The sequence below is a fragment of the Artibeus jamaicensis genome, unplaced genomic scaffold (assembly GCF_021234435.1).
Source record: "Artibeus jamaicensis isolate MK-2021 breed Jamaican fruit bat unplaced genomic scaffold, CSHL_Jam_final contig_391, whole genome shotgun sequence".
Classification (NCBI taxonomy): Eukaryota; Metazoa; Chordata; class Mammalia; order Chiroptera; family Phyllostomidae; genus Artibeus; species Artibeus jamaicensis.
The window spans coordinates 14,707,067-14,735,064 of NW_026521814.1; the positions used below are offsets into that span (position 1 = coordinate 14,707,067).

Genomic DNA, 27,998 nt, shown 5'->3' on the forward strand with positions numbered 1-27,998 from the left:
AGTTTTTAAAATCTGCTCAAGGGAAGTCTTTTTTTCTTTAATGGTGAGAGTCTGGCTGTACATTTCTGGTTGCTAAGGAGGAAAAAAAAAAGATCTCATCTGAAAAAACAAATGCTGTGGTGACGAAGTGCGACTTGCAAGTCTTTATTTCCTAGGTGTTAGACTTGGCAAGTTAGAAATAGCGAGGGAGGCGAGAAGACGCTTTTTCTTGATGTGCCCAAACAAAGTAGTACATATTGTCAGCTCGGCAGGAGGCGCGCGGCGGCCATATGCGCGGCGCCCAGCGAAATGGAATAAACAGCTGCTGCCAGGAATCCGATTCCTGGCCAGGAGGCAAACCCAAGTCCTCGTGTTTCCAAAATAAAAATCACCAGAGGGATTCCCCTTCCTACAGTTCCAGCTAGTAGTTTTATAAAAGCATAAAACATAGCTGTATTGTGGTTTATCCTAATCCCTTACATTTGTAAAGCGTTTTACAGTTTACAAAGCGCTTTACATACGTGGTCTCATTTGAGCTTCATAATAGCCCTGGAGAGTACGAAGCGCAGATATTGTGATTCGCTTTTCACAGATGGAAAAAGGAAGGTTCAGAGAATGATGGTGAGCTGGGCGCCACAGCTCGGATGCCCCGCCCGCCCAGCCCAGAGCTGGCCGTGCGGAAACCGCCTGGGCTCCTCCGGACCCACGAGGTCCCGCCGAGCCTGTCCTTTCCGTGTGTAGTCGAAGTGCAAGCTGCACTTCCTTTCCCTTGTGCAAACATCAGCTCCCTCAGTCAAAGATGTCTCCCGCACTTTTGGAAGCCACGAGGGAGACGAGTAAGTTGGAAGGAAGCAAGGGGCAGGGAGAATAGCTACTGAATGTGGAATCTGGGTTGCCCTTGATAGCAGTCTCAGCTTCCATTTCATTTTCAGCATACACTGCAGAGGTCAGCCTCTGGGCTTCAGAACTGCAAGGAAGAAAGAACTTGGATATTGTTGCATTATTTTCTCTGACACTGCAGCCTCTGTATAACCCTTTTATAGAAAAATAGGCTGCTTTGCTTCTGAGCTGCCAGGCTCATGCTCACTGTGAAAGCGGGTTTACAGAAAAGATCTGCAGTGCCCTTTATGTCGGAACCCTCTCGGACTGTAGGGAATGGTGGGATACCGGTAACAGTCCCGTGCTATGGTATAGAGGGCATCGCGGGTGGACGCTGCTGTGCAGAGGCCGCCATGGCTGCGTTAGCCCCGTAAGAGAGAACTGCTCTCTCGTGCAGACTTGGAGACTTCCCTAAAGCGTACCTAGTTTCCTGATCAGGTCTCACAGGGCTTTTGAACATGACCAGGGATTTCCTGCTTGTTTGTGCTGGCTGCAGAATCTGGCCTTAAAATCACTGGAACCAGTATGTCAGGGCTCAATCCTTACCAGCAGTGTGAGCTTGAGTAAGTTTACTTAAGCTATCTGTGCTGCAAGAGGAGTGCCCTACCTGAAAACATGGAGCTATGAATGAACTCTGTTTCCTGGGGTCGTTGCAAGACAAGTGATTATTGTTTGTAAAGTGCTGGCACCAGTGCCTGGTGTGAGGTGAGTGCTCTGTTAGGCTTTGCTAAGTACAGTAGGCTGTGCCTTGAGGAGGAGCAGCTCGGCTCCACGCAACTCCCTCCTGCTCCCTGATGTCCCAGTAACATCCCAGTTACTGAGAGTCGTTGGTGACAACCCTCCTTCACATGCCTGCTTTGACTCAGATATGCCTTCCCCGGATCCTCCAGGGAGACACACAAACCAAGACGCACTGCCTCATGCATTTTAGTCCCTGACCTTTTCATGTTGCCAAGCAATCAAGGTTTGCAGGAACACAACACATTTTGCATAACTGCTTGTACATGGTTGGTGTCAAAGCAAAAATTGCACCTGACAGAGTTAAACACGCAAGGGAGACTTTTATTCAAAGCTCTTAAAATAGAGGAGAGTTCTCAGAACTCAACTCTGCTGAAACAGGGGGTGGGGGTGGCAGCATTTATAAGCAGCGGGGTGAGGGACGATCATGGGCTATCATGTTTGCTAACTGGCCTGACACAAGGGAAGGTACATTTCTCATGTCTTTACAACAGGAGGTAGTTTTGTAACCTGAAGAAGTCAGGCTCCTACTCTCCCACAGGGACTGGGGGATAGCAGTGCTGTCTCCCGTGATGACTGCCTTTCACAGAGATTGCTCCCAGGCACTGGAGAAAGACATTCTTGGACTGTAAAATCAGCAAGAGACTTTGAAAAATATTTACATGTATCTCAAAGAGGCAGAGAAATAATTACAATGACACGTTTTCTAAAGAAAATGCTCTAGGAAAAGGGAGGTCAGGAAAAAGCCTATCCAGGGTTTAATCAAGCTGAGAGATATTAAGGCCATCTTGTTCATCGGTATTTTAGCAACTAGGTGGCAATTTGTTTCTCTTGCCACAGAATTTCTTTGGAAGGTGAACAGAACCCATGTGGGTTCTCTGCCAGGCCTTGGCAGTGGCCCAGGGTCTCTGGTTACTCAAGTGTCGGGTCTTAGCCGCCCCTCCACCCCTCTTTCAGGGGGCAGTTGGCTCTCACTGATCCAAGAAGGGCAGAGCCTCATTCTACTTTTTCTCTTGAGCCTCTGAGTCATGGTTCACTCGATAAGGTGATCCAGTGGACCACAGATCGAGTCCCTGAGTCTATCCAAGGCTCCATGATTTTGGAAATAATTACTCAGTGCAGGGGAGCAGAGCATGCCACCCCAAAACGTGCCACTTTGCCGCGTGGATTATTGTGAGCTGAAGGCAAAGAAAATCCGTCAGGTTTGGGGACCGCATTTACCCATGCCTTCACCGTCTAAAAGAGTTTAGATGTGGCGGCCTGTATCAGCAAGAGAGCACTTACCAGAGATAACTTTTTTTAATCTAAAAGACCCATCTGCACAGCAAGGCAAACCTCTAATTACCAAAATGCGCGCTCGTGTTATCTTCCTGAGAATTACCCGTCTCCCCCTAGGACTCCCTCACCCCCATCTTATTCCATAGCTCAGGGTGGCCCATACGCCTCAGTCGGCAACATGTCTTTGAGCGTGATATTTTTTAGGGGGCTCCTGTATGTACAAAATTAAAATGGTTTTTCTCCAGTTAATGCTTTATGTCAGTTTAATTATTAGAGCGGCCAGAGTACCTACAAGGGAAGAAGGCAAAGTGTTCCCGCACCTTCAACCGTGGAGGAAAAGTCAGGACGCCGGCTAATTTGGACTTCTCTCCGAACTTCCACGGGGCTGCAGTTCAAAGATCAAGATGTTCTCAGAGGAAGAAGGCCCTTGGTGGGTGTCCACTCTCACCCTGAGTCCCAGCTGGCTCTTCGGCCCTCAGCACACCTCTGCCAAGTGTCCACGCCCATCCCAGTCAGTCTGTCTGCAGAAACCATCTGGGGCCTCAGCAAAATGGTTAGCGGGGCCCCTTGCTGTTTGACCCTCACAAAACAGTCCGGGAGCTAGGCTCCTTGTTGTGTGGCCAGGGGTAGTAGAGCTGAAGTCTGCAGGTCAGGTTGACTTTTTATTGTTTCTACAATGGTGAGCTACACTCATGCGTATTATTTTACCTCTTACCTGTGTCTACCAGTCTCGCCAATGGCCATTTTTTAAAAATTTTTATTTATTTATCTTTAGAAGGGAAGGGAAGGAGAGAGGGGGAGAAATGTCAATGTATGGTTGCTTTTCGTGCGTCCCCTGCTGAGACCTGGCCCGCAACCCAGGCATGTGTCCTGACTGGGAATCGAAAAGCGATCTTCTGGTTCACAGGCCCGTGCTCAATCCACTAAGCTACACCAGCCAGGGCTCGCCAATGGCCATTTTAATGTTCAGGAATGATACAGTCTGAATTGATACTGAGAAGTATTTCCCAAATTTGCAAGATTCTTTCCTTTCTTCCCTCTCCCCCTTTCCCCCATTGTTTGTGCAGAACAGTGTTAGGTTCCTTTTCTGCCCTGCCCTGGGGTGAGGTGGTGTGGAGGGGCAGGAAGGAGAAGATGGCTAGAATATTAAAAGAGCTTCATTCCCAGGGCCATTCTCCTCCTCCTTCTGTGTGTGCAGATGTGGTGGGAAGGTTGCCTGTTCTTGCCATAGCTCAGAGGTTTTTGGCTGCAGAAATAATCAAGGCTTGAATTAAATTACTGTATTTTAGCCACTAGAAAGAACCACTTTCAGCCTTAAAACAGACCCTGACCTGCAGAAAACAAGTGTGAAGCGTCCTGAGAGGTTTGGACAAAATGCGGTAGAACGCAGGGGCCTCCGTTGTTTGCTGCAGGTAGGCCTGATGGCGGTCAGTATGGGGGGCGGAGGTCAGCAGAAGTTTACTCAGATCTTTGCCCTAGGCAACATTGTAAGAAGGACTCAACTGCTTTGAATGTTGGTTCTAAGAGGGTAGCACATTCTTAGAGCACCCACACATCAAGAGCATGGGACTCTGGAGACTGGTGAAGAGACAAAAGGCAAGCTGGGTGGTGCGTGATAAGACTTGGGCTTCGACCTGGAGTTTAGAAGGGAGAAAGGACTCATGCTCCTCCTGGAAGGAAAACCGCTGGCTGTGGCACGGAACGCACAGGGAAAATCGCAGCTCCGTGGGCCATAGCGAAGCATATTTAAAATATTGACCATGGAGCAGTACTTTGTGATGGCCAACCAAAGCCAGCTACCCCATTTCCCAAGCCCAGTACAAAATGAAAATGTGGGGCCCCTTGTTCATAAATTATTAAGGATTTCAAAAGAGTGGCAGCAGAGGATTAAGCCAAGTGTGGAGCCCTTCCACATGCCAAGCCCTGTGTGATGGAATAGCCGTCCATGACATTGGCTGTGGGTCTCCACTAGAATTACTCTGGATGTGGCAAGCCAAAATTCTTTTCTGCATTCATTTTACAGCAGAGAAAAAACTTCGCTTTCTCCACAGAGCGCTGATGCCCGCAAGGGGAGGGGTAGGTGGACCTTCCTAGGATCCAGTCTGAACAAAGGTGTCTTCACTCTGCCCTGGACACTGATTTCCGGTCCCTCTTCCTTCCTTTCCTCTAAGGCGAGAGTGGGAATAGGGGAGTCCTCATTGCGAGCTGTCTGCCAGTATCTGCCTGGTCTGGAGTCGCCTCGGCTCTCTGCAAAGGTTTCCCTTACACTCCACTTCTTTCCCACCTCCCTCCTTCGTAGCAAACACACAGCTCTTTAACAGATTCTGAGTATGTTGCGGGGCAAGCTCTGTGGGCTTTTATTAGATACATACTGTAATTCCAAACTGTGATTACGTGATGTCTGGCTTTCCCTGAACTCAAATTTAATATCCTGAAAAAAGGGAAGCTTTATTGCAAGGTTGAAGTATACCAGCAGTGGGGGATCCGGGGCTGAGCACCCCCGTGGGTCTGCTGACCCCTTTCGTTCCACCCCCTGAAATCCCTGGCTGGCCACTGTCTGATGCTTGTTAACCTCTGCTTTGCCTTTTAGATGGACTTTTTTTTGTCCTCTTGAATTATGTTTTATTATACATACTTATAAAAAATTTAAAAAAAACAAATCATTCATAATTTTACAACCTTAATACTCTGTTTTTTTCCACTTTTCTGCATTCTCTTATTGTTCTGGGTTACAATGTATTTTTAAATGTTGCATTCATAATGGAGTTTCAATTTTTTGTTCTATAGTTGAATTTTAATCCCTTCTATTCTTGCAAAGATAAAACACATTTATAAACTTAAAGAAGATGGATGAACAAAAAAGTGAAAAAAAAGTCTTAGAATTGCCTTCAAATGGAAGCCAAAGCAATAATCATTGAAGCAGAGAGCCTATGAAGGTAGAGCTGAAGTGATTTTATTAGTCACCCAGTTTTGTGCCTTTATTTTACCAAAAAAGAAACTGAGACCCAGAGTTAAATGACCTGCCACACAGCTTCTAGTGGCAGTCACAACTAAATAGGCAGCAAATGACTTAAAAAAAACAAAACAAAACATAAGCTAAGTAGTCCTGATTTCCACACTAGTTCCAAACTTTCCACACAAGTTTTCTTTGGAAAACTTGTCATTGTAATCATTTCTCTGCCTCTTTGGGATACATGTAAATCTTTTTCAAAGTCTCTTGCTGGCTTTACAGCCCAAGAATGTTTTTCTCCAGTGCCTAGGAGCACTAGTATCGTAAGTTCTTTGAGTTTCTGTCCTTCATTTGTGATATGGGAGTTGGAACAGATGCTCTTAAAAATTCTTTCAACTCTAAAACCTTGACTCCAACTGGAAAGGAATACTTTGGGACCCCTGCCTAGTCAGCCCAGATCTACGACGCACATAATGAAAAATGTGGTAACGATTAGAACATCCCGTTTTATTTAGCGAGATGGGTCGGAGAGCGGCTGGGCAGACCCTTCGGAAACCTCAGCCGGGGCCTCAGAGGGCCTGTGACAGACGGCAGGGGGACTGGGCCGCAGGCGGGCCGGCGCCGCCCCATCTCAGCTCCGAGGAAAACCGTAGTGTGTTGAGCAAACGAACGGCTTGCCAACCCTGTTTCCCAGCGCGGTGACCTAGAAGTTGGCCTTTCCGAGCACTTTCCGGGCAGAGCGAGGCCCCCTCTGCTGGCGGGATTCCTCCTTCACCCAGAAGTCAGGACTCGTTAGGTCTGTGGGAAATGGAAAAAAAAAGAGAGAGAGAGAGAGAGAGAGAGAGAGCAGAATGGATTCCAATTGTGAGGAGATATGAAGCAATATCTACTATGAAATCTCAGCTTTTCCGACAAAGAAAGAGATTTATGATGTTTAAACTTGTTTTCTCACAAACTTGGTACCCAACATTCTTCTAAGGAAGCTTTCACACTAGGTGGCAAAAATATGTCCGCATCAAAACCTGAAGTTTGCTTTCTGAAAACAGAGGGGCCTAGACAAGTTCTTCAGCACTGGGTAAAAAACCTGCTTTTGCTCAGGGAAGAGTAGGGTCCTCCCACCCCTCACCTGAAATCCTGTGTCCTGTTTGCCCGAACCACGATTTCTTAAACTCTGTCATTCAGGTGTCACCCACAGGCTTCTTGCCATAGCCAAGTACACTCATCATTTTTCTTTCAATTGAGCCATTTTAAAAAAATTTTAGTCTCATCCCATACAACAGAATCCATGAAATTTCAGGTTTGATGCCTTATGTATGTTATGCGCATATATACATGCACTCAATAAAATAAATACATGGCTATTTAAAACTGTTCTGTGTGCCAGCTAAATTCATCTGATACAATTATCACATGTGCTTACCATACTTTAGAAAATGCTGAGGTAAACATACCCCACATGTAAGTCACGTAAATATAGTGGTCATAATTTCATTTTTCTGTTGAAGGAGAGATGTTTATTGCTTTTCTTCACCCGGTCCCTCCCTTGTGCCTTATTTTCTGTCTCAACATCTTTCCTCGTCCCCCCTACGCCCCTTCAGAGTTCTTGGCTTCAGTCAGGACATTTCCTTTCCCCCGGCTGGCGGGGGGAACTTGCCCCCCTGCCCACCGGGGACGGGGCCTCGCCTGGTTCTGAGCTCCAGGAAACCATATGGAAACAAACTGGTATTGGACAGAAGGAATAAAAAGACCTTTGTGTTCTTGTCTTTTTCTAGGAATTGGGGCTTGAGAAATATTGAAAAGTGAGGTTATTTCTATTTCATCCTTATGGTCAGCTTCTCTGAGGAAATAGCACATAAACACAGAAAGTCCAATTTATAAGAGCACATTTACAAAATTACTCCTTGAGGAATAGAATGGAGAGTCTGTTTTGGTTGGGGCACTGCACGAGTTGTGATTCCTGCAGGGGAGAATGGAGATGAGAAAAAGGCTGATGTTCGTGAAAGCTTTTCCCTTATTAAACATTCCTGTGGAATTAATTCAAGCTTTGCTTCTTCAGAAATAAAGGTGGCCATTATGCATTTATTGCTGGGTGAATACATTCAATTCCCAGGTAGTTATAACTCGGTGCCACTGTGAACCCCACATTAAATATAGTGGATTATTGGTGTTGAAGCTGATTTGTAAAAGATCAGTTTAAAAACCTCCTGTCATTATAATCTATTTTTTGTTTAATTTATTTTATCATCTCTGTTGATCCTTAATGAGAAGTGAAGAAAAAGGTTTTTGATATAAAATATTTATACATTTACATCTTTGGATCTAAAGGGCTCAGAAAGAGTTCCTTCAAATGTATATATGTATATTTAATAATAAGAATTACACTTCATAAAGTTAGAAAACTCTTCAAAAAGAAAGAATTTCAGTGAGTGAATTTTCATTTTGGTAACATTTGCGTAGTAGTTTTAAAAACACATGGAAAATTATTATAAAATAGCCAATGATAAGCCAAACATAAATGAACACTACAGTTACAGCAATGAAATTCTATATACCTTATTATTCTGGGAAAATGCAAGCAAATTCAATCCTAACAACAGTTGACCTTTAAAGCAGTAAAAGACGCGGGGCCCCATGGGGCGGAATGGGTGCTCTGCGTGTGCCCTGGCTCTCCGAAGAGGTTCTTTCTGGCAAACAGATGGCAACCCCGGAGAGAGGCAGGTTTCTGCTGCGACAATCAGAGGACTGCACTGTGCCTTTCAGATGACATCAGTCAGGAAATCAGTGACTGGAGTTTCAGATTTCATAGCAGGATTTTGTTTTGCTTTTTGTAGGCCCAAAGATGGCAGGAGGAGGCAATAAATTCCATCTCAGTATCACTCCTGGTAAATGTTTAAAGCGACTGTACGAGTAAATCAGCTGTCCCTGGCCCCCGATGTGATGTGGACCATCCGGTGTGGATGTGAATTTCTTTCCTCTTTCTTCCCGAGAACCGACATAAGGCAACAGCTCAGAATTAAATTGGGCCCGATATATGAAATGCAGTGTTGTGGGGATTCTCCAGAACTGAAGTGTTTGTTCGTCTATTTATTTAGCGATGCTTTTTCTATAAGCAGGTTTATGGCTGGAAAGGGCCAAAGCCGAAATAGCACAGTAGGTAGGTTAGCATTTCTCCCTGGAGAGAAGATTCCGTTGCCTTACTTCAACACTTGGGTTCCCTATGCATGAATAAATGCTGCTGTTGTTTTCATATTCAGTTTTATTTTTCTATTATTATTGAAAAATATTGAGCTTTTTTACTGAAATGACCTTCCGGGAATGTGACGGAAATTCGAAAATTGAGAAATATATTTTCCATATGAGTCACTGTACACATTGGTGTTTATCTTGCGGTTTTGCCAAGAAGCAGTGAGCAAGACTTAGACTCAGGGCAGCTCACCTGGGCAGAGCAGCTCAATCCTCCATGTACTTCTACATAAGTGAGTGCTCTCTCAACACTGTGAAGGCAAACCCGATCTCATGAGCAGCCGCTGCAATTTCAAATGCCCGGAAGAGCAGCTAATATGAATGAAGTCAAGGTTTCAAGCAATGTCTTTACCAAGATCAACTGACTTTATCTTATCTGTTAGAACCTAAAGAGTAATGCAGGAAGAATGGATGACAAAAATGTTGGGAATAAGCATGAGATTTCATTACCTCCTTGACAACACTCAAAATGCACGACTTTAGTAGGGTGAGGGTGGTCTGGGCGCTTTTAGACACAAGTAACAGAAAAATCTGGCTCGAACCCATTTGAGCAATAACTGATTTTTTCCCTTCTACTGGAGACCCAGAGGTAAGTCAGACTCTTCGGTAGCTAATAACAGTGGCTCAGAGATGTCACTGAAGACTTAAGTTCTTTTTCTTTGATATCTTCAGAGTCACCGTCACCCTTAGGTTGATTCTGTCATGGTCACAAGATAGTGACATCAGATTCACAGGTCAACTATGTCCAGAACAGGAAAGAGTTCTTATATTCTCAAAATTTTTCTAGACGTGAAGAAATCTTTCTTTTCAGCCTTTCCAAGTAGCCTTCTCCTGCCTTGGTAAAGATGGGCTCACATGCTTACTCCTAAATCAAGAAGGGATTACGACAGTAGGCTTAGATCAGTGGGGCTCAACCTTGGCTGCATTTTGAAAGTTGAGAGAAATGCTGATACCAGGTTGCCACCTGCAGCGATCCCTGGACGCAGTCTGGGGCAGCGAGGGGTTCAAAGCTCCTCAGGTGATTCTAATGTGCAGCTGAGCATGAATTTAGACCAAACATTTAGGGCTGGGCATGGAGAAGGGGTTGGGAATGGATAGTGGATTGTAGACCCCCGTACCCATTGAATAATGTTGCATTTTCAAGGTAAATTTAAAGAGATGTACGTGCAGGTGTAAATGCACGTGTGGGACTGGGGTCAGGTTTGTAGGCATCTGTACTTACAAGGCCAGATGAGTGTGGTCCATGTTAGGAGAATACATCGGATGCATCCAAAGCCAATCAAAACCATCTATGAGGGTGGTTATGATAATGCATATACAGAGTTACTTTTGACTTTAGCAGAGCACAATAAACTAAAAAGTAATGTTAAATGATACAAGTCTTTGAAGGAAGAAAGTATGAGAATACTCTTAAATTCTGGAAACCCTCTTTAACAGGTTTCCACTATCAAATTTCAAACCTTCTAAGATACTGCAGTATTTTTCAAATTCCTTCCTTGAAAGCCAAACATTTTTAAAGAATTCTTGGATGCATGACAGTAAAAAAAAGGTTTTTTAAAGACGTTTCACTGGTTAAAAAGCTGCATATGAACAACAGACTACTCCAGACTAAAATGCCTTAAAATTATCCAGCTGCACTGATATTTTTCTATTTACTCATTTTTAATAATTTCTTTAGGTTGGGTATCAGGATCGTTTCATTCCCGAACAGAGTACCCCCCACCTCCTACGCCCCGCATGCTCCTTCATGTGGTCACTGTTATGTTTGTATAGAACCGTGGTTCTCAACCTTGGCTGCACATTACGATTACCCGGAGGGACTTTTAGGAAACTGATCCCTCCAGCCCTGACTGGTGTGGTTTAGTGGGTTGGGCATCCTCTTCTGAACTGAAAGAAAGGTTGCCGAGTTTAATGCTTGGTCAGGGAACATGCCTGGGAGGGCCCTTGTTGGGAGTGTGCAGGGGGCAGCAGACTGATGTTTCTCTCTAGCACATTGACGTGTCTTTCCCTCTCTTTCTCCCTCCCTTCTTCTCTAAAAATAAGTAAAATCTCCAAAAAAAAAAAAAACCCCACTGATCCCTCTCCTCTACTCCCATCTCCACAAATTAAAAAGAAGCTTTAGGGTTAGGGACCGGGCATCTTCATTTTTGAAAAGTTTACCAGCTGATTCTGCTGTGGAGGGTTGATTGAGAGTTAGAAATACAAAGGGAACAAAAGAAGGTAGATAGCAGAGACTCAGTCTGTTTTCTTGTTCTTAACTTGCTTTTAAGTTTTTCTCCCCAAGATCTAAGCTAAACGAGTAACCTATCTCATGAAAGGGTGTAAGCATTTAATATCTTGGCTCGGATGGATCTTGTAAGCAAAAATAAAGCTTTATGAATTTTCAAAAGACTCTGGTAACAACTGGAAATACGTGTGTAAGCAGCTGGCCTTCTACTGTGGTTTCTAAGTACCTCCTACGTACCTTTGGCACTTGAGTTGCAGAGAAGGCTTCTGACAGCTGTTTTTACTCTGGTTGGTGGCAAGAGCCCATCGTGGAGAAAATAACGTCAGTAACTTAAGGAAGGATCATAAAGGGTGATTTTTAAGAAAGAAGTGATGGAACAACACGTGGCTCAATGACCTTTGTCTCCAGCCCAGACCAAACCACAGCTAAATCGATGCCTGTTGCAGATAATACATGGTAGCTACTCAAGGCCTCCTCTTCAGCACACTTTAAAAAACTGTAATATGATTTAGGCTAGCCGAGGAATGTGCTCACTAAGTGTATTTGGGAAAAGCTTAATAACCCCCAAATTAAATAATCAGCAGCAACAGAAGTAGTGCCAGTCATAGCAATGGAAAAAGAATTGCTTAGCATCGATAGAGTCAGAGTAATGTGGAAAAACCTAAGGGGGGGAATCGAGCTGGAAGCCCTAGATTTTTGATCCTGGCTTTGCCACTATTTGGCAAATCACGCTAATCCCTAAGCCTTGATTTTATGATTTAAGGCTGACGGGGCTGTCCAAGCTTTTGGCATCTCAGGGCCACACTGGAAGAAGAAGAGTTGTCTTGGGCCACACATTAAATATATAAACACTAACGAAAACTGAGGAGCAACACTAAAGTTTTAAGCAAATTTAGGGTTTTGTGTTGGGCCACATTCATAGCCATCCTGAGCCACATGCGGCTCACAGGCCATGGGTTGGACCCCCCTGAAAGAAACGAGCTAGCTAGTTCAAGCCCCGGCTTGTTGTTGCAGGTGTATTCACAGTATTGTAATGCCCAAGTTGTAATTTAAAAAATCTATTTAAGCCCTGGCTGATGTGGCTCAGTGGGTTGAGTGCCGACCTGCAAACCAAAAGGTCTCCGGTTCAATTCCCAGTCAGGGCACATGCCTGGGTTGAGGGCCGGGTTCCCAGCCAGGGGTGTGCGGGAAGCAACCAATTGATGTGTCTCTCATGCACTGATGTTTCTTTCCCTCTCTTTCTCCCTTCCTTCTCTCCATCTCTAAAAATAAATAAACAAACAAACAAACAAATAAAAAATCTTAAAAAAACCCACGAATAGCCTCCTCAGTTTCTGCAAGGGGTTAATAACTACTTTCGGCATCTTGGTCCAATCACGGACAGCTCAGCTCTGTTCTTCAGCGTTTTGTCGGCACATTCATTAAATGTCGTGATGCAGCGCAACCACGTCACATGAACCACAGAAAAAGCTCTGCCTTTCCTAGTAAACGCACAAAATAATGGCGCTCCTTGGCACATGTGGGTAGGTGGTATTTCATTGTACAATAACAGAGTCTTTTAGCAGTGTTTCTGTTATGATTCAATTCCTGAAGCTTTCTTTTGCTTTGCTATGTCAGGGTGTGACCGTTGCTTGCTATAAAGATGGTATTTCCTGACCTACAGAAGGGATAAACACCTTATATTCCCCAAAGCAGACACTCTCCTCTCCATATGTGGAGTGAGTAAGCTGCAGGAGATGGCTTTGGCAGGTTCAGAACCAGAGGGACCAGGAGGAGAAGTCACAGAACGGCCTTTGATCTTACTCAGCGGAGACACTAAGCAGCCATTTATTTCCTGGTGAGTCTGTGTGGACACTCTGTGGAGGTACTTTGTACGGCAGTTGTCCCGAGTGCTGGTGACACCTTTAGTCCTGTGCCCTTTATCGTGAGCATTTGGTTCTTGTACTACAATCATTGGAAATGGGGTAATAACAGCAATCAACGCTTTCTCGCACAGCCTCTTGGAGCCCCGTACGCACAGCACAATTTTAGCCATTTGTGGCTTTGAAACAGGTATCCAGTTATTGACAATGATGTGTTCAATTTCACGCACGTGCAAATTTCATTTTTGAACAAAGGACTTGGACTCGGTTTACATGTTCACCTAAAAATGTTCATCATCAGGTTATTGGCAGTCCTACTTAAACAAACAAGAGATAAATGTATCTTTCTTGCCAGGTTATATAGAACTCTCTACTGTCTAATAATTTTTCTGATATATGCACATTATGATCTTGTAGACAGGATTTCAGTATGTGATAGATCAATCTTGGCCCAAATCCAAGGGAGATGATTTAATTAAACAATCAAAACATCCTCAATTAATTGTGGATTGTAGTATAAAGTAATTGCCTTGAAAAGACTCCCCACTCCCCCCCCCAGAAGAATATAAAACAATACCACATTATACCAATGACTAATTAATTAATTATCATCTGGCTAATGTCTGGCTGTGTTTTTCAATATAAAATAATTATGGATACAAAAAAGCAAGTGTCCTTTAGAGTTAACAGTATATTTAATTCCCAATGCCACGAAACATTTCAAATGATAAAAAATCTTTATAATTTCAGTCACCGTTTTTCTTTCGAGGTCAAAGAGTTTAGTATAAGAAAGATAGGCCTGGCTGGTATAGCTCAGTGGATTGAGCTCAGGCTGTGAACCAAAGGGTTGCCAGTTCGATTGCAAGTCAGGGCACATGCCTGGGTTACAGGCCAGGTCCCCAGTGGGGGCCATGTAAGAGGCGATCACACATTGATGTTTCTCGCCCTTTCTTTCTCCCTCCCTTCCACTCTCTCTAAATAGATAAATAAAATATTTTTTAAAAAGATAGAGGTTAAGTATAAAAATAAAGCTCATTATATTCTACAAATTGTATGGATCCAATGCTTTTGGTGAGTACTCTTACAATTTTCTCTGGCTTTACCAATTTGAGAGTCACTTTTAATTAATAAATACTATCTTGATTTGCAAAAATGTGGTTAAATGATTTCTAAAGTCACTTTGATAATAAGAGTGCTGTCTTAACAGACATGGCTAAAGGTTGATATGCGGTTGTTATGCTTGCTTGTGGTTTCAACTTCCATCTATTAATGTCCCTATAATTGGCAAACGGAGGGTGGGGGTGGTAAGGTAGGTGGAGTTTTCATGTCTTTTCTTGTGATACATTCTCCAGCAGTAACGCTGCTATCTTCTAAATAGATCTTTCAAAGGCAGACAAAGGAAACACCCAGAGAAAAAGTAAACTACGGAGTGCCTTCTCGTTCCTTGTGGCTTTGTCCTTCTGGAAAGTCTGCAGGACCTCTCTTCCTGGGATGAGATAAAAACAAAGGTATGAGGACTGATGGTGTGATTTGGTGAGTTAGTTCCAGAAGTAGCTCTAGCATCTGTTACTTCCACTCTGTTCTCTATTAACGGCAGCAGACATTTGATTAACTACTGAGATGTGTAGTTAAAGGAGACCCAAGGTGGGTCGCGAGGGAAATCACATGGGGAAATCTGTTTCATCTTCACCTCGCCTGTTCCTGGGTTTCTAGATTCCGGGCAGGCTGGCTGGTGGCTGGAGGTCTTCACTGCAGGGTCAGGAGAGGCTCCAATTATTTTAAGAGCAAGTGATTTCAAAATGCACGTTATATTGGCCTGAATATGTATCATTTTTGTACATCATTTTTGGGAAGAATTAAAAGCAAATATCCCTTCCCACCAAAATATGAAGTCTGTCCAGAAAGTATCCAGCCATGTAATATGAAAAATAGACACATTTATTGAAAAAGATACAAGAAACGTTGTACGTAGGACAATGACACTTCAGTCTCCTTCAAAGCAGGCACCTTGGGACCTCACACAGTTCTCCCAATCACCATCAGCTGCCCTGTTGTATTTTCCTGAATCTCATCAATGCTCTGAAATCTCTTCCTTTTCAAGGGTGATTTTAGTTTTGGAGAAGCCAGAAGTCACAGGGCACCAAATCTGGGCTGTAGTGGGGCTGAGTCACCTGGGTGATTTTATGTTTTGCCAAAAAACTCTGCACAAGACGTGATGCATGAGTGGGTGCATTGTCATGATGAAGCTGCCAATCACCAATTGCCTGTGGCCTCCTGAATCATCCAAATAGTCTCCATGGAGGAATGTTTAAGCTTAACACAGGATCTGATGCAGATTCATTGCTCTACTTGCTCAGTCATTTTGAATGTGATGGGCACACAGCACACATGCTCACTCAATGGCATCTACCGCCCCACTGATTAGTACAGTGAAGTCATCAGTGTTCACACATGTACATTCTAGTCCACTTTCATTGGCTGCCAGCTTTTATCAATGTCACACGAACTGTTCTTGTTATATTAACAATGGCTGGACTTTTTCCAGACAGATCTCATTGTATATACATTAGCAGATAAACTAAAAAAGGAATGTTAACAGAATTAAGTAATTCCTAAATATTCCCAAATTTTAAACTTATGCACAACTATAGCAGAGAATGAGGACTACCTTATATACACTTGTAGCTTCATTTGTGAGCAAAGACTCCAAGTAAAAAAGGGCAAAAATCCAAATATCCTACTAGTAATCAATATGTGTTATATATAACACCCAACAATAAGATAATAATTAACATTCATCTTAGGAGTTAACATTTACTTAGGCCAAAATACAAAAAACATTCACTTGAAATTCAGTGGTGTATTTCATTTTCTGAATGACTTGTTTATATATCCAGGTCATAAGAGAAGGCAATTTTCTTCTACGTGGCTTACACAGGATCAGCTGTAGCAGCCAGGAGTTACTGTTAAGAACACCTTGTAGTTCAAGTGACTCTGAGGCCTTAAGGGGTAAATTAATTTTTTAAAAATTTTCTCTCTTTTTAAAATTTATTGTTGTTCAAGTACAATTGGCTCTATTTTCCCCCCAGTCACTCCCACCCACCCCAGCCATCTCCACCTCTCACCCTCGATCCTTCCCCCCCTTCCGCTTTGTCCATAGGTCCTTTACACATGTTCCTTGATGACGCTTTCCCTTCCCCTCCTTGTCATCCTCCCACCTCTAGTTACTGTCAGTTTGTTCTTTATTTGAATGTCTCTGGTTATATTTTGCTTGTTTGTTTTATTCATGAGATTCCACTTATAGGTGAGATCATGTAGTATTTGTCCTTCACCACCTGGCTTATTTCACTTAACATGATGCTCCCCAGTTCTATCCGTGCTGTTGTGAAGGGTGGAAGCTCCTTCTTTCTTTCTGCTCTGCAGTATTCCAATGTGTAAATGTACCAGTTTTATGATCCACTCATTTACTAATGGGCCCCACTTAGGTTCGCTTCCAACACTGGCTATTGTAAATGTGCTGCTGTGAAATTTGGGGTGCATAGGTTCTTTTGAATTGGTGTTTCAGAATTTTTAGGGTATAATCCCAGCAATGAATTGCTGATTCAGAGCGCAGTTCCATTTTTAATTTTCTGAGGAAATTCCATACTGTTTTCCACAGTGGCTGCACCACTCTGCATTGCCACCAACAGTGCACTAGGGTTCCCTTTTCTCCACAACTTCACCAGCACTTGTTTGTTGATTTGTTTATGATGGCCATTCTGACCCATGAGAAGTGGTATCTCATTGAGGTTTTAATTTGCGTCTCTCTGATGCTGAGCATCCTTTCATATGTCTCTGGGCCCTCTGTATGTCCTCCTTGGAGGAGTGTCTGTTGAGATCCTTTGCCCATTTTTAATTAGGTTGTTTATCTTCCTGGAATAGAAGCATGTGAGTTCTTTATATATTTTGGAAATCAAACCCTTGTCTGAGGTATCATTTGCAAATATATTTTCCCATATGGTTGGTTCCTTTTTCATTCTGCTGATGTTTTCTTCAGCTGTGCAGAAGCTTTTTATTTTGATGGAGTCCCATTTGTTTATTCCTTTATATCCCTTGCTCTAGGGGACATATTGGCAAAAAATATTACTGTGTGGAATATCTGAGATTTTTCTCCCTATGTTCTCCTGTAGGACTTTTATAGTGTCATGATTTATATTTAAGTCTTTTATATATCTTGAGTTTATTATTTGACTGTGAAGGGTTTGGAACTCATACCTTGGAATTTTCATGGTCAGTTCTGTGTTATTTTCCCCTAGTTGAACATATTTAGAGCTTCTACACTTGATATTTGTCAGTATTCACAAGGAGGTATAGTAAAAAATGAAAGATGAAGGGAAATGTTGATTATAAAACTAAAAACCAACCAATCAGCCAAATTAAAGAAAAAAATTAAGTCATGGACTGGATCTCCAAACCTGAAAAGAATCAAGAAAAATATTATCATCTGTTTAATACCTGTACTTTTTAAAAAATTGTTATTCAATTTCTGTTTTCTCTCTTTTACTCCCATTAATACCTATACTTCTTAAAGAGCTTGGACCAAGGGTGCAAATTCTGTTTCGTTTAGTCTTTCATTAAAGGACTAAAAAAATTGAATGCAGGCATACAGTTCAGGCCAGAAATGGAAGCTCAGTCCGTCTTGAACTGGCACAATGAACCTGTCTTTGTTGATTGAGAAATGGTCCAACCAATGGGCTAACAATAGGAGCAATGCAAACGTTCATGGGCATGGGACAGACTCTTTTTTACAGCCTAAAGATGAATATAAACGGCTATTTAGGGTTACTTGCTTTAATAAAGATTTCACTCTAGTAATATTTGCATGAAGGCAATATATGGTGACTGTTACTGACAGAGAAAAACAAACTGATTTAGCTCATACTACATGAGCTAACTCTTCTTAATTAAATGGAAAACTTCCTCAAAACAAAAACTTGTTATTACTATTGTATAAAGTTCAATATACAACAAATGTAAAGATGCCAAGGATAATACAGATTTTAAAAAGGTATGAAATATAAGTAACAAAACAAAAAACCATTGTGAGACATGACATGATTATGGGATTTTCCATCCCATAATCTCATAAATCAACGCTTTTAACTGTCTGGATTTATGTGTGACTGTATTCTTTCTAATATGCATTCTTCCTTCTAGAGGTTGATGAATAACAGCAGGTGTGTTCCTGCCACGAAGTTCACTGTATTCTAGAAATCGAATGCATTCTTGAAAAACTGTCATGACAATAATTTTGTGTTTACATATTTTCTAATAAAGACTAAAAGCATCTTTTTCAGATTTTTCCCCACTCAGTAGCTGCTCCACCAGGCTTCTGGCCCCAGGAAGATCTCCCTCGCTGTACTTGATGGCAGCTTGCAGACGAAGGACCCGGCTGTGGTAGGCGGGGTTGTCCAGGAGGAGGAAGGCGACTCGGGTGGCCTCGGGATAAAGGCAGGCCTTGTACAGGGCCTGGGCCTGGTACAGGCGGTACTGCTCCAGCTCCGGGTGCAGCTGGCTCAGCTGCTCATAGCACTCGGCGGCCAGAGCAAACTCCTGCAGGCGGTAGTAGCAGTAGCCCAGCAGCCACAGGCCGGCGCGACTCCTCGGGATCCGTTGGAGCTCTCCACCCAGCAGCTGGACCACCTCGATGTAGCGTGAATCGCGGATGAGCCAGTACACCACCGCGGTGAACTCCTGCCCAGTCACGGTTGCTGTTCATCTGACTTACCAAGGCAACAACCGAACCGGAAACGGAAGATTGGCAATTTTTTTTTCTTTACATGCTCCCTAAGTGAATTTGTAGTAGAAGAAGCTGTTAGGATTGGAAAGGAATCACCTGACCAAGGACTGTACTTTTTAAACAAATGGAACATATCTTTCAATATGCAGCATATATATAAACGCATATTCAAAAATCCCTTTAGATATTCCTCCAAATGTGGGATGATCACTATCAACTAGGTAAGTGGTAGTAGCTTGGATAACACAGATTAAAAGCCACATAAATTGGAGACCATGCGTTAGCATTCACAATGCTAATTCCAAATTCTTGAACAGATATGATAGCATTTCAGCACCCAAAGATGTCTTGCTATAGAGGAACTATTCTGAGCATACTTCATCTCAGTATATATATAGCTGTTTCCTCCAAAGAAAAATCAATCACAGCAGGAATCCCCACTGTTTGTGGAAAGCTCTTAGTTTGAACAACAGAAATCGCTGTTTTTATTGTTTCAAAACTTTTGAAATCAGCAATTTCATATGATTCAATCTAATACTTTTGATTTTCTTCTAAGTCAGGTGGAGTTTAGTTGACAGCTACATATATGTATATTTTTAAAGATTTTATTTATTTATCTCTAGAGGGGAAGGAGGGAGAGAGAGAAACATCAATGTATGGTTGCCTCTAGTGCGTCCCCTGCTGGGAACTGGCTTGCAGGGGACTGGTCTGCAACCCAGGCATGTGCCCTGACTAGGAATTGAACTGTGATCCTCTAGTTCGCAGACCTGCGCTCAATCCACTGAGCTCAGACCTGCGCTCAATCCACTGAGCTACACCAGCCAGGGCTGTTTTTTAAGGATTTTATTTATTTGTAGAGAGGGGAAGAGAAAAACATCAATGTGTGGCTGTCTCTCACGTGCCTCCCACTGGAGATCTGGCCTGCAACCCAGGCACGTGCCCTAACTGGGAGTGGAACCGGTGACCCTTTGGTTCCCTGGCACACACTCAATCCACCGAGCCACACCAGCAACGGTACAGTTACATTTTTGAAGAGCAAAGGGGTGAGGTGCGGGTGAAAAAACAGTAAAGCTCTTGTAGCTTATAGAAAATTGAATGCCCAAGCAAAATGAATGGAGTTCATAGTGAAAACTCCAGAACACTATTGAGAGGCTTTCGAATATGAAACTTGCATTATCAATCTACCAGTTACAATCTCAGAATCCACTGATAGGCCATCCCACCTGTTGCTACATGAATAAGAGAGGAGGTTGATGGGGTTATTGGAATATACAATATTTTTCCATTTTCAAGAAGGTAAAACATGGAACCAAACTCTAGCATTAATGTACCCTAAGTAGAAATAAAAGGATAAGAATTAAGAACTGAGGCTAAAACTGTTATTAATCACTATTAAAAATCAAATATGAAAACAGTATGATTACACTTTATTTACTTTTGTATATTCAAAGTATTAACAAATAGAGCAAAAGAAAACCATGGAAATTTGGCAACCATGTTTATCGTCTCTATGCCACAGCACCATAATTTTGTTATAGTACAAAGTTTCCCCCTGGGTCTTGCACATTATAAAACAAATTTTAAAAAAAGAACTCCACCTGGAACATCAGAAACTTTTGTTAGAAAAAAACATTACAACTGTATAAAACCTCTGCCAAGAAATACTAAAAGCTATGCAAAATGATTGCACTGTAAATTAATGTACTTATGAGGGTTAATGTTGGAGTAGAGCACACATTCTTGAAGTAATTTTTAATGTCCAGACGTTATATTCATTAACTAAGTCTGGGACTTCAGAGTGTCTAGCCCCTGGATAATGTCAGCTTGTCATCCAGAGTTCCCTCAGGATATAGCAAGCACAAGAATACAAGGGAGAGGGTACACAGGTACTACAGATACTGTTAAATACAACTTCCTCATTAATTTTTAAATTCTTTCATATTCTTCTAGGGTTCAAGTGCCTTTTACTACATTTCATTTGATGAGATTTCCCAGAGAAACATTACAGCTAAATTAATTTTTAAGGGTAAAAAATTCTACAAATGTAAAGAAGCCAAAGGATAAAGAAAATAAGAAATATAGATAACAGAGCCATTATGATAAATGCCCATTATCAAACATGACTACATATTCCATCCTATAATCTCATAAATCAAAGCTTTCAACTGTCTGGACTCATATGTGACCGTATTCTTTCCACTGTGCCTTCTTTCTTCCTCCAGGGGTTGTTCAATAATGGCAGGTACATTCCTGCCATAAAGTTCACAGTGTTCCAGAAACCGCACACATTCTTGGATAACGCTGTCACGAAGCATGATTGTGTGTTTTGACATGTTTTCTAATAAGGACAGGAAGCATCTTTTGGCATAATACCAGGTATCAGTTCCCAGTTTTTTATTATAAGGTTCCAAGCTTTTGATAACTCGAGAAATCCCAAAGTCATAATTTCCTTTGGCACAGTAAAGTGTTCCTATGACCAAGTTCACAATGCAGAGATGGTAGGTTTTCTTGTCTGGGTCATCATAGGAGAGCTGATCTTCCTCCTTTTCGATCTTCCTCATCAGCTCCTCGGCTTCTTCATTTTCACTAGTCATAATATATGAAACACAGAGGTTAGCCAGTACAATAGCACTGACACTCAGGATGTTGTCATAATGCTTCTTGACTATGGGCTCATAAAAACCGATGGCTTCTTTGTATTTGTTTTCCTGCATGAACAGAACATGGGCCACATTCAGCTTCCACACATCGTGGTCACTGCAGAATTCCACAGACTTGCGAAAGATCTTTTCCACCACTGGATAATTTTCAAGGTTCCAGTAGATTTTTGCCTGGGCCATCAGCACAGGAATATACTTCTCCAGGATGTCATCATATTCATTCACTGCCTTTTTGACAGCTTCATCGTCTCTGCTGTGTCTTGCTTCCTGTACTTGTTTAGTGAGTCTCCGAAGCTGCTCAGTCAGCGTCCCTGCCAGCCCATCAAGCCTAATGAAAGCCTCTTCGGGAGCTGTCTGGCAAGTGATCATGGCATCCAAGAAGTCATAGAGATAGGGTGTGAGGAACTTAAAAGTCAAGTGGGCATTCTCTGCCAGGACATCTGCAGCCAGGTCAAAATACTCATACTTACAGTACAGCAGCAACAGGTTGCCAAAGGTCTCTGGGGGGAAGGGGTTCTGTTGGAGCAAAAACTGTAGCTTTTCAAATCCTTCTGTAGGTCTGGTATCCATATTCATTAGTGCCTGGTTGTGCAGGGTCACAGGGTCCAACTCTTCCTCTGCCCTGGGTGGCATGTCAGTGAGGGTTTCGTGGGCAGCCTTATAGTTTTTCAGTTGATATTCTATGGCTGCCTTGAGGTTGAAGGCTTCCACCAGAGCAGTCTGGTGAAGGACTAAAGTGTTGCCAACACTTCTAACATCAATGCCCTCGGTAGTCATGCCCACACCTAGCTCTGGGTGCTGGCGGATGCCACGCTCAATAATGTCTGCGATGTGCTTCAGAGCTGAGGCATACTGTCGACTGCTATAATAGGCCAAAGCCAGGTTGTAGGAAAGGTCAGGCCGGTAGCCCGAGGCCTGCAGGGCTGCAAAGAACTTGGAACATGCAGCTTGGTACTGTCCCTCCTTGTAGAGCAAACAACCCAGATTGACCTGGCCATCTGACTCGTTCTCACCCCCACTGTCTTCTCCCCCTTCCCCACTCAGTAGCTGCTCCACCAGGCTCCTGGCCCCGGGAAGATCGCCCTCGCTGTACTTGATGGCAGCTTGCAGACGTAGGACCCGGCTGTGGTAGGCGGGGTTGTCCAGGAGGAGGAAGGCGACCCGGGTGGCCTCGGGATAAAGGCAGGCCTTGTACAGGGCCTGGGCCTGGTACAGGCGGTACTGCTCCAGCTCCGGGTGCAGCTGGCTCAGCTGCTCATAGCACTCGGCGGCCAGTGCAAACTCCTGCAGGCGGTAGTAGCAGTAGCCCAGCAGCGACAGGCCGGCGCGGCTCCTCGGGATCCGCTGGAGCTCTCCACCCAGCAGCTGGACCGCCTCGGTGTAGCGGGAATCGCGGATGAGCCGGTACACCACCGCGGTGAACTCCCCGTCGGGGATCTGCGTACTACCCAGGCGAGCCATAACCGTCAGAGCTGCTGTGCGTCCTAGTTACCAAGGCAACAAGCCTACCGGAACCGGAAACCGGCTTCTCTGGCGATTACTTTGCAACAGAGTTAGTAATAAAAAGGAATCCTTTTTGTTTTTTTACGTGAGTCTCTCAATTACCGATTCAGCCCTGGAAGACGGGTAGCAGAAGTCGTGAATAGCGAAGAGAGAGGGAATTCCGTACTGCTAGCTCAGAAACGGAAACTCTACTTCCCTACATGCACCGGTCAAGTATACGCAGGCTGTTCGGGGCGTGGCCGCCCTCCTTTCTGGGATATGTAGTCTCCGCCAGCCGGACCCATCTGCCTGGCAGATAGGGTTCCACTGGTTTCTGGTTCCTGTGCAGCCGAGGCTTGCTGGCTGCTTGTTGTATTACCTGGGTCTCTTAGACTGGGGAGGAAGGTTTATGGTCATATGTTCCTTGCATTTATGAGCCTTATACACTATGTGCTGCATGCAAATAGTGTCGTTTCGCATTTTCTTTTTGTAAATTCATGGTCTGGAAAAGGTGGAACGTTACTTTGAAGTTCCCCTTAGAATTAGAATAGGCTGTTTTTAAGCTGCCTTGAGGGAACACTCAAAAAACCGAATATTCAGAAACCAAGCACCCTTATTTTAGTTGTTTCCACTGGTAAAAGTTAGGAAACGGTTTTGTGACTTTTACCTAGTATGGGAGACCTTTAATTTTAAAATTAGTGTCTCCCAATCCCCTTTTTAATACACAAGTATTACTGAGCAGATGTTGGCCTTTAAACCTGGCTGTTTACTGCCCCAGGTCTTCAAATTTCACTGTAGTAAAGAAACCAGTCTTCCTTGATCGCCCTACCTCTCCACGGAGTTTCCATGATCTGCACTGTCCTGTGTAGTGTGCAAGATGAATGATGCCTGAATGAAAGCATTTGCTATATATTTACAGACCTCAGTACAAGTCCTTTATATGCTTCCTCTCTAGTTTTTCTGCCCCTCCATCTCTTCTATTTATACATTTCAGAGCCAGCAGCAACTGTATATAAGATATGGCACTCTATTAGACCATTTACATATATTAGTGCTAATCTTAATATCCACCCTATATTCTATTTTACAGATAAAGAATCTGTCTACTAGAAAGTTTTGAGTAGTTTGCTGAAGACCACATAGTTAGGTAGTGGCTTTGCCATCCAACAGCTAGTTTCAGTAGGAAATGGTGACTGATAAATAATCTATTTCATACAGTTTCTACAGATGAGTTTTTAAGGGCCCAGTGTTTGGTGGCAAGTTGCATGATGGTAGATTAGTATCTTTTTTCTCCATGAAAAAAATTAACCAAGTTGGTTTAGGCAGTAGAAATTTGATCTTTCAGGCCTGAATTGCAGCTGTGAGCAGATGTTATGAAGTCACTAGTGGGGGTGGTATGGCCCCCGGTCACCTGGAGTAGCTAGGAGGCAAGTTTGCTGACCTACATTGCTGCTGCCGTAAAACAACTGACTTCATGCACTCATTCAGTCTTTTCCCTTGCTGAGAAATTGGCAGAGCTGTGTTCTTATATGTGGAATTAGATAGGGAAGCTTCCACTGCGTGAATACCAAGGAAGGGACAACCTACACCTATTTCAGTGGAGTTGAGTGGGGCTCTAAGCCACTTAAATTTCCCCACAGAAAACAGCTGATGAGGATAACCATCACCCTACTCTGATGCTTCTTTCAATCCAGGCTCTAGGTGCACCATTTAAGGGCCTTCAGTCTAGGGAGGCACATGGATTGAGGAGGGATCCTAGCAAGTGCCACTCAGTAATTGAGGATGAGTCGGGGAGAACTTTACCTCCATGGCTGTCTGACTACACTTGTCTCTGGAAACTCAGGCTCAGTATTTTAAAGTACTTAGGTATGAACTATTACTTTGGTTAAGTTGCTATTAAATCAAGGTAAGATGATAGAACATGGAAACAGGAAATTGCCTTATATATCTTTAGTCTGTCACTCTGTTTCCAAGAGTTGTATCATGAAAGCATTCACTTTCAAATGGTTCCCTAGAAATAATATGAAAAATAGCAGGACTATCTGCTTTGTGGCAAATTTCTCTGGTCCCTATAGGTATCAGCTGAGGCTCCCCTCTTTGTGTTGGTACCTATCTGTGAGGGTGGCAGCCGGGCGGAGCAGGAGGGAGGCTGTGCTGGCTTGAATGTGTTGGCTTGAAAAAAGCAGGACATTCGGCTTAGACAGATGGAGGGCAGGGTCATTTTCAAAATGAAATGAGTGCACAATTCACACTGCGAAATTGGCATGACCAAGGCTGCTGCTGTGATAGACTGACTTTTATTTAATCTCTGATAGGTAGTTGGGGAATAGATTTGTTTTTGGAGGGGGGATTGTGGGAGGGAGACGTGGTAAAAGAAGACCCTTTAATTAATGATAGAAATTCTGGAAATCAATAAATGGGGTGGGATATTCCAAAATGTCATAAAGATCATTTAGTCTCCAACAGAATCTTGAAAATCTGGAGCATATATCAAAAAGAAAATGTAACATGCCCTTCTTAGCAATAAGAAAGCATTTAGTGGTTACACTAAAATGATTTACTATTGATAGGAATGAGACTTTGGGAAAATGGTGTTGGATTTTGCTGCATAAGGGGGGGCATGTTTACCACATAGAAGAATTTCATTCTGTCAAAAAGTAGAGAAGCTAAAAATGTGATGTTTGCTTCTTACCATGTTTATGTTTCTGCCTGCTAAAATGTGAGATCATCAAATTCTATTTGTACACTTAATCTACTTGTCATTCTCTTTTACAGCTAGTTGGAAGGTATGTTTTCTTACTTATCCTGGAAATGTGAGCACTTCCTATTGATAAACAATGGTAATTTATGAACATCTCAACAACCACAGCTGTGGCCAGACATCTGCCTTAGGAACGGAAAACCTGCAAAACCACTTTCCAGCTGTTATTTCTTTCCCCCTTTCATTCCAGGCCATTTTCTGCAGGATGCCCAGTTTGGCTGCTAGTTTTCTTGTCGCCTCCCCCTCCCCCATCTTTCACCACAAACAGGGAAGAAAAGAATAAATTAGTGCCAAATTGGTAATGTAGTTGACTGACTTTCAGGAGCATCTGTTCAATCTTTTAAGACTTTTGGAAAGGTTGTATTCCAAATGAATGCTTGGGAACATTTACACTCAGATGGTGAGACATTTAACCTCATTATGAACTCTTCTTTCCCTGGTAGTTCCAGCTTTATTAATATTTTAATTAGATTTTCATCTTGGCCATACCTTGTTTTGTATCAAGTACTTTGTATTTGGGGGCTTATGGTGTTATGATCTAAATTAACTTACCAGAGAAATCGCAGTAGCATATGGTTTATAAAAGGAATTAGAGAAGGCACAACTGTGGATACTGACATTTAAAAATAACCAACCAACCATCCAAACAAAGAGCTACACTAGCCCCCATGTTCAAGTACTTTCTGTACCAGGACTAGGTCCTGCTTTGCCTAACTTCCCTCATTAATCTTTACAGCTCTTCTGTGAATTCGGTGATTCTTATTGTTGGTCCCACTTGAAAAGCATGGACTACAAAGCACAAAGAAGCCAGTGGCTGTGGCAGCCAGCACCAAGGACTGGTGATTGCTTAAGATGGCCAGTAGGGGCCATGCTGTACCTCTTCCCTCCTACCCCGCCGGGCACCTCCTCTTCAGTCATTTGAATTGGCTTTGGATCATTTGCTGCAGTTTGTTCTAACAGAACAGGCACAATGGTGTAAGAAGAATTTTAAAGTTTAAGCACCGAAGCCGTTGTGTAATTGTATGGCATCAGTGTGGCTGGCGGCTCTGCACTGATGCAATCCCCCTGTGTAACTAACTGCCCCTGCAAATTTGAGCAATCCGTTAGGACTCAGGAACCTGCCTTCAGCTGCAGACTCTTCTCCCTCTAGACAAACTTCAATCGTTTGAATTATTCTGTCATCTTTAAAATGCTCTGCGGACAGGGAGGTCCCAGTGTTCTCTCACACAGGCAAACATCACAGATCAAGACAAGGTTAATGGGCTAAAAGTGACAGTCAAGATTTAAACTGTTGGTATTTGGATACATGCTTGCCTCTCTCAGCCCTTAAATCACCCTTCTCGAGAGAAAGATTATTCAAACCCTTAGTTAAACTTTAAGCATTTATTAAAAACAAAGATATGTAGGTCTCTTAAAGCAGCAGACTATTGCAAAATCATGGATTAGCTGCTCGTGAAATGGCTGAGCCATCTATAATGTAGTTTTCTTGCAGTGAAACATCGGCCTGGGAAAATACACAAAGGGAGTGACTTCAGACAGCTCAATTGAAAACATATTTCCCTTCTTTCTCGGAAAACATTAATTAGGAAGCTAATCAGTGGAAGATCCTTTTTAGATTATTGTACATCAAAATACAATCGCAAAAGCAATTTTCCCCCAGGGAATGAGACTCAACAAAATCTAGTCTCCTATTATTTCCACGCTATGCTGTTTATTTTTTAAAATTCATCTAAATATGATTTAATCTAAATCTGAAGAAAAAATGAGATTCTAACAGACATATACACACACAGAAAATGAACACAAAGATAAATGATAGCTGCAAATAACATTTTTTTCAAAGCAAATACTTAATTTACTGAATAAAACAAACAGTTCTGCACCAGTGTATACATTCATTGACATTGGTGTAGAGTTGATACACAGATAAACAACTTGTCAGGAGCAGTACTGAGAGATGTACCAAATATGTAAGAACATTCAAAATTAAATTAGGAAAGAGGTACAATGCAACATTACGAGCTGAGGAAAAGGTACACAATCAGGACATCGGCCATTCTTGGGTCCAGGTGCTCATCATGAAATTCTCCAGACACACTTCATTTTATTTCTGCTAGCTATGTGTTTTATTCTATTATTGACCACTTAGGAAAACTGTGA

The 27,998-nt window shown here is 42.8% G+C and overlaps 1 protein-coding gene across 1 annotated transcript; it reads right to left on the reverse strand.

Annotated features, from left to right (window-relative positions):
- Nucleotides 1-20,341: 20,341 nt before the first annotated feature.
- Nucleotides 20,342-23,265, reverse strand: LOC119037775 (tetratricopeptide repeat protein 30B). Its single transcript, XM_037130065.2, has one exon. It carries the CDS (start codon nucleotides 23,054-23,056, stop codon nucleotides 21,059-21,061), a length of 1,998 nt encoding a protein of 665 aa, XP_036985960.2. The 5' UTR covers nucleotides 23,057-23,265; the 3' UTR covers nucleotides 20,342-21,058.
- Nucleotides 23,266-27,998: the final 4,733 nt, after the last annotated feature.